General features: G+C 50.1%; 1 protein-coding gene across 2 annotated transcripts in view; it reads left to right on the forward strand.

Moving 5' to 3' along the window:
• The first annotated feature begins 658 nt into the window (after positions 1–658).
• ELAVL3 (ELAV like RNA binding protein 3) overlaps positions 659–7,187 on the forward strand; it is an 11,054-nt gene continuing 4,525 nt past the window's right edge. For both annotated transcript variants that reach the window (XM_012810175.2, XM_012810176.2), the window contains exons 1-4: positions 659–872; positions 1,133–1,236; positions 6,546–6,699; positions 6,836–7,061. In XM_012810175.2, coding sequence (XP_012665629.1) covers positions 668–872; positions 1,133–1,236; positions 6,546–6,699; positions 6,836–7,061 — 689 coding nt within the window. In that variant the 5' untranslated portion in view covers positions 659–667. The remainder of the gene's footprint in view (positions 873–1,132; positions 1,237–6,545; positions 6,700–6,835; positions 7,062–7,187) is intronic.

Below are 7,187 nucleotides of genomic sequence, written 5' to 3' on the forward strand. Positions count from 1 at the left end.
CCGCCACAATGCCTGGCCATTTTTTTTTTGGTTGCAGCCATCATTGTTGTTTGGCGGGCCCGGGCTGGGGATTCGAACCTGCCACCTTAGGTGTATGTGGCTGAAACCTTAGCCGCTTGAGCCACAGGTGCCCAGCCTGCGTAGATGATATTTATAGATAGAATTTCTCACAGTAAAATCACATCAGGTGATTTTTTTTTTTTGGCCCAGTGTTTTTTCTGATAAAGATTATTACAATAATTAGGTGTCCTCAGGCGGTGTCTGTGGCTTATTTAGTAGGGCACCAGCCCCATGTACTGAGGGTGGCAGGGTGGAACCCAGCCTCGGCCAAACTGCAACAGAAAAATGGCCAGGCATTGTGGTGGGCACCTGTAGTTCCAGCTACTCAGGAGGCTGAGGCAGGAGAATCGCCTGGGCCCAGGAGTTGAAGGTTGCTGTGAGCTGTGACACCAAGACACTCTAGCGAGGATTATAACATGAGACTCTGTCTCAACAACAACAAAAAAATAGGTGTCTTCTCCTATACTCCCCCCTGCCCGTGATAAAGCCCTTATTAGAATGGCTATTTCGTCACCACGGAGCCACTCCTCATTCCCCACAAGTCCCTGGTGTGGGGACTGGGCAGTGAGTGGGTGCAACCTGTTGTCTCCAGCAGATACTGGGGGCCATGGAGTCTCAGGTGGGGGGGGGCCCGGCCGGCCCGGCCCTGCCCAATGGGCCACTCCTTGGTACAAATGGAGCCACTGACGACAGCAAGACCAACCTCATCGTCAACTACCTGCCCCAGAACATGACCCAGGATGAGTTCAAGAGTCTCTTCGGCAGCATTGGTGACATTGAGTCCTGCAAGTTGGTTCGGGACAAGATAACAGGTGTGATGGGGCAGGTGTGACCCTCATGGGTGTCTCATGGCTAATAGGGGCAAGAGGTGGCTTAGGGACCTGAGATTTGATGGGGAGATGGGTTTGACCCTGAGTAAGGGTCTCAGAAGTGATGGGAACAGGTAGGACTCTAGATCTAAGATGTCTAGGAAAATCATGAGGGTGGGATCTTGGTGGGGAGGGGTCAGTCTGTCAGGCCTGAGTTCAGGAGAACACAAGCTAGCAGGTCCTTATCCTGGTCCTGTACACAGGGCAGAGCCTTGGCTACGGGTTTGTGAACTATTCTGACCCCAACGATGCAGACAAAGCCATCAACACCCTCAACGGTCTCAAATTGCAGACGAAGACCATTAAGGTTGGTGCCTCATTCCCCAGTCCCCCCAATGACTGCCCACCTGGACTCTCCCAGGCCTCCACTGCCCCCTGCCCACCCCCCACATATCCATTTCTCCACATCCCTGCTCCAATCTCTCCTCCAAGGAATCCCATCCAGGCCACCCAGTGGGGAGGAGATGGCAATAACTTTGCCTCCCTGAACCTCAATTTCCTTACCTGGCAATGGGTACAATACTAGCCCCACTTTCTCTGGAGGCTCAGTGAGTCAGCTACCACCTGGAGGTAGGACAGTGACCAAAGTCCTATGAGCTGGCCCCCCCCCACCTTTGTCATGGAGATGGGGTGGGGACCCATCTGCCATCTGGAACTTAATTAGGGTCTGGGAGGGCAGGATTAGGGGTGGGCCCCTCCCCCACCTTTGTGCAATGCCCCTCCCCCATGACCTCCCCTCTCAGCAGCTGCAGCTGGGACCTTACAAGCACAGGTTCCCTGGGGGGGGGGAATCACCATGGAAACCCCCCCTCTCTAGGTTGCCTGGGGGTGTTTGGGCTCCGCCCTGCAAATCTGCTTCTGGACCCTGGGGGAGGCTGGGATGTGGGGTGCCCATCTGGCCCCCAGTTGGAGGTGGGAACGAAGCTGCAGGAATCTCTTCCTTTTCCCTGATGTGGGGGACAGGGGGTGGAAATGGGATTGTAACTCAGTGGGCCCTCCATGGACATCTAGACCTAGAAACCCCAGGGCATGAGGGTGGACCCTAGTGACTGACCATAGTGTGAGGGAGAGATGCTTCGTGTGTGTGTGTGCATGTGTGCACCCATGGTGTGTTGCCCTAAACTGTGAAATGTGGTGTTTATGGTCCAGGTGTCTTGTGACTCACTCACTGTGGCTCTGGCTGGGACGAAGTTGTTGTGGGACACAGTGTCCACAGAGTGGCTGTCCTTGACTGGTTCTGGCTATGTAAGACTTTGGGTGTTTCCCTATGTGTCCGTGGGAATTGGTGTTTATTTGAGAGGTGCTTTGTGACACTGTGACTTTGGCTGTGACCTGGTGGGGACTGGAAAGGGGTTGTCTGGCTCTGGCTGAATGTGTCAGGTGATGTTGTGTGGGTGTGTCTACCTATGCCCCATTAAAGGAGAACATGTGTGGCATTGTGCACTTGTGTGGCCGGTGGCCTAACGAGTGTATGGTTCTGAGATCTGTTCTGGAAATTCTCTTAAGGCTCACTTCTGCTCTGGTAGATTCTGACCAAAAGATTGCCAGTTGCTTGCCATGTGCCAGGCCTCACCTGGTATGGGGACACAGGAGGAATTTGGCCTGTGCCTGCCCTTGGGGAACCCATGTCTTAGATGGATGGGAAAGACCCATGAAAACTTGCTCTGTGGCTAGACATGGAGGTTCACACCTGTAATCCCAGCACTTTGGGAGGATCCTTTGAGGCCAGAAGTTTGAGACCAGCCTGGGCAACATAGCAAGACCCCATCTCAAAAAAACTAAAAAAATTATTCAGACACAGTGGCACATACCTCTGGCTACTTGGAAGGCTAAGGTGGGAGAATCATTTGAGCCCAGGAGTTGGAGGCTCTAGTGAGCTATGATTGCACCACTACACTCCAGCCTGGGTGACAGAGCAGGACACAGTCTCAGACAAAACAAAACAAAAATCTACTTTGTGCTGCAGATGATGCCAAACACCAAAACCCACCCAGGACCCCAAAACCCATGCAGGTCTTCTTTCCTTCACTTCCAAACCTGATCCATCAGCAAGTACTCACCCCCTCATGGCTTCCAGCTCCACAGGGAAGAGAGAAAACCATCAAATACAAATACACTGTCATGATTTTTAAAACTACTATTAGAGAAACAACAGGCTAATGTGTTTGTCTTTTCTTTTCTTTTTTTTTATTAAATCATAGCTGTGTACATTAATGCAGTCATGGGGTACAGTGTGCTGGTTCTATATATGATCTGAAATATTTTCATCAAACTGGTTAACATAGCCTTCATGTCCTTTTCTTAGTTATTGTGTTAAGACATTTATATTCTACATTTAGAAAGATTCACGTTTGTCTTTTATTTTCTGGTATACACAACTATATTAATCAGAATCCCTCCCACCTCCAGCCACAAGCATCCCAAATTCACCCTGACCTGGTTTCTCTATTTTGTTGGCTTTTTTAAATTATTTATTTATTTATTTATTTTGAGACAATGTCTTTGTTGCCCCAGGCTAAAGTGCACTGGCATCATAGCTCACAGCAACCTAAAACTCCTGGACCTAAGCAATCCTCTTGCCTCAGCTTCCTGAGTAGCTGGGACTACAGATGCCTGTCCCGATGCTCAGCTAGTTATTTTCTTTCTAGTGGAGACAAAGTCTCACTCTTGTTCAGGCTGGTCCCAAACTCTTGAGCTCAAGGGATCCTCCTGCTTCTGTCTCCCAGAGTGCTAGGATTACAAGTGTGAATTCTGGCCACATGCAGTGGCTCATACCTGTAATCTTAGCACCTCAAAAGGCTGGGGGGATTGCTTGATCTCAGGAGTTTGAGACCAACCTGAGCAAGATCAAGATTCTCTCTCTACCAAAAATAGAAAAATTAGCCATGCATTGTGGTGGGTGCTTGTAGTCCCAACTACTCAGGAGGCTGAGACAGGAGGATTGCTTGAACCTAGGAGTTTGAAGCTCCTGTGAGCTAGGCTGGCACCACAGCACTCTAGCCTGGGGCAAGAAGTGAGACTGTCTCAAAAAAAAGAAAAATAGTTATTTCCTTTTTTCCCCAAACCACTAGACAATGTGGGATAATTGGTTATTTCTATGAAGAAAATACACCCTCACAACTCACTGTCCCTCACAACAGGCAGGCCCTCGACAATGACCCTTGTCTACCCAGAGGTTAATTTAGAAGAAAGAGAAAATTGAAATGAGGAGGGTTGTTCATGCTCCACTTCTCCACCCAGTGGCAGATCGCTCGCCCAGCAGTTTGGGAGGGCCTCCATGCCACATTTCTAGGATATTGATAAACACACAATGAGATGGGGTCACATAATCCTCACTGCTTTATAAATAGCCTTTGCTTTATCTTACTTGACAATACCCACCACTGTTTTGGGGAAATAAATATATGTGGCCACCATTTTTTAAACAGTGGCAGGGAGAGTTTCATTGTTGAGTTGGACCATAATTAATAACATGGACTGAATGATTAAACTAAAGCATGTCTAATTCCCAACTGAGAGGAATGCTTTGAGAGAAAATAGTAGGGGTGGAGGTGGGGACACCAAATTCAAATGACAGAAGACAGGGAGGACATTTCAACTGAGACTTTGGACAAGAAAGAGGAAGAAGAGAGCTCCAGACCAAGAGAACAGCAAATGCAAAGGCCATGGGGCTCAGATATATCTGGTGGGTTTAAAAAAAACAGAAAAAATATGTGGCTTAAAGGAAGATGAGGGCAGGGAAGAGATAGAGGAAAGCGTGTAGTGCTTTGTGAGCCCAGAGGAGAACTTTGACCTTAATGCTGAGGAAGGTGAGAGCCATGGAGTGTTCTAGGCAGAGCAGGGACCTGGTTCTTGTGCTCACAAGCACCCTCTCGTTACTGTGGGGGGAACGAACTATGGGAGGAGGGGCAGGACTGAGGCTACTGCACCTGTCCTGGTGATTGATGGTGCAGGCTGGTTGGAGGAAAAAGAAGTATGTAGATTCTGAATAAGAAGGAATACGGAGCTTGCAGGATTTATGGTGGATTGGAGGTAAGTGGGAAGAAAGAGAGGTTTTCAGGACAACCCAAACAAGGAACAAGAGTACTCAGGAGGATGGAGTAGTTGTTACTAAGTCAGGGCAGGTTGGACGCAGTTGGGAACTGATGTGGCTATGCTGAGTGTGAAGTGCCCTTGACACCCTCACATGGGACACCTGGAGGCAGGTGCAAGAGTGCAGATCGGGGGCAATATTTGGGAGTCACCAGCATGGAGCTGATGGCTAAAGACCTGAGTGTCCCTGATGGGAATCCAGCATAGTATACTGGAAGAGAGGGGGCCAGTGTCCCCAACTCACTATCCAAAGGAGTGGGAAGAATCAATGTTTGTTGGTGGACTTATCAAACTTAAGTTCGACGCTAGGTACAGTGGCTCATGCCTGTGATTTGAGAGGCTGAGGCAGGAGGATCACTTGAAGCTGGGAGTTCGAGACAGCCTGTGTAGCACAGCAAGACTTCATCTCTAGAAAAAAAAATTTTTTTTTTTTTTGCAGTTTTTGGCCCGGGCTGGGTTTGAACCCACCACCTCTGGCACATGGGGCTGGCGCCCTACCCCTTTGAGCCACAGGTGCCGCCCTAATTTTTTTTAATTAGCCAGGAGTGGTGGCTCTTACCTGTAGTCCCAGCACTTTGAGGGGGGGCCAAGGTGGAAAGATCACTTAAGGTCAGAAGTTTTGAGACCAGCCTGGGAAGTATAGTGAGACCCCATTCCTATAAAAATAGAAGAATTATGGGGGTGGCACCTGTGGCTCAAAGGAGTAGGGCACCGGCCCCGTATGCTAGAGGTGGTGGGTTCATACCCAGTCCCCGGCCAAAAAAAAAAAAAAGAAAGAAAGAAAGAAAAGAATTAGACTGGACATGATGAGGCACTCTGGGAGGCCAAGGTGGGAGGATCCCTTGAGCTCTGGAGTTTAAGACTGAGCAAAGCAAGACCCTGACACTACTAAAAAAGTAGAAAAATGAGCTGGGTGTGGTGGTCACAGCTACTTGGGAGGCTGAGGTAGGAGGACTGCTTGAGCCCAGAAGTTTGAGGTTGCCGTAAGCTAGACAGAGGGCATGGCACTCTAGCCCAGGCAACAGAATGAAACTCTGTCTTTAAATAAGTAAATAAATAAATAGCCAGTCATGGTGACCTGTGCCTATAGTCCCAGCAACTCAGGAGGCTGAGGCAGAAGGATCCTTAGAGCCCAGGAGTTTGAGGCTGCAGTGAGCTATGATTGTGCCACTACACTCCAGTCTGGGCAACAAAGAAAGATCCTGTCTCTAATAAAAATAACATGGGAGTGTGAGCTGGTTATTTGAAGGTCCCTAAAGTCCCCAGGGAGACTTGTGACTTTCTCTGGCAGCAAGTCCCCCTCCCACTCTATTCAGGCAGGAACACATTGTCGTCACAACAACTACTATGTCCCCTCCCGCATGCCTGGCTCAGCTACAACCATGGTGGTACAAGAGATATTTATTGAGTGAATGGATGATGAGGTATTTCTGGGACTTCGTAGTGAGCTGCATGTGGCCTCAGTCTCTCCATATGCGACATGAGTCTTCTCCTCATTCCCACCCATCCGGCCCCCTCGCCCAGGTGTCCTATGCCAGACCCAGTTCAGCGTCCATCCGGGATGCTAACCTGTACGTCAGTGGGCTCCCCAAGACTATGAGCCAGAAAGAGATGGAGCAGCTCTTCTCCCAGTACGGTCGCATCATCACCTCTCGCATCCTGGTGGACCAGGTCACAGGTCAGGCTGCTAGGGCAGGGGCAGGTGCTGGGCAGAAAAAGTGAGGTGGGACAGAAAGGGAGAAACTGGGAGGAAGTAGGGAGGAGGTGGCTGTGAAAGAGAGTCCTCATGGCAGGACAACCTTTCATCATGGCAGGTGTCTCTCGGGGTGTGGGATTCATCCGCTTTGACAAGAGGATTGAGGCTGAAGAGGCCATCAAAGGACTGAATGGGCAGAAGCCACTGGGTGCAGCTGAGCCCATCACAGTCAAGTTCGCCAACAACCCGAGTCAGAAGACGGGGCAGGCTCTGCTCACTCACCTCTACCAGTCATCTGCCCGCCGCTACGCAGGTCCCCTTCATCATCAGACGCAGCGCTTCCGGTGAGCTCCCCTGAGACCCACCCAGAAACACTCCAGACTCCCAGCCCAGAGCCCCAGGCTTGTGGCTGCCCTCCCTAAAGCTCATTCCTGCAGAGTGGGGAGTCACTGGACAGTGCCCATACCCCA

Source organism: Otolemur garnettii, unplaced genomic scaffold (assembly GCF_000181295.1).
Source record: "Otolemur garnettii isolate 467f Iridium unplaced genomic scaffold, OtoGar3 scaffold00127, whole genome shotgun sequence".
In the NCBI taxonomy this organism is placed as follows: Eukaryota; Metazoa; Chordata; class Mammalia; order Primates; family Galagidae; genus Otolemur; species Otolemur garnettii.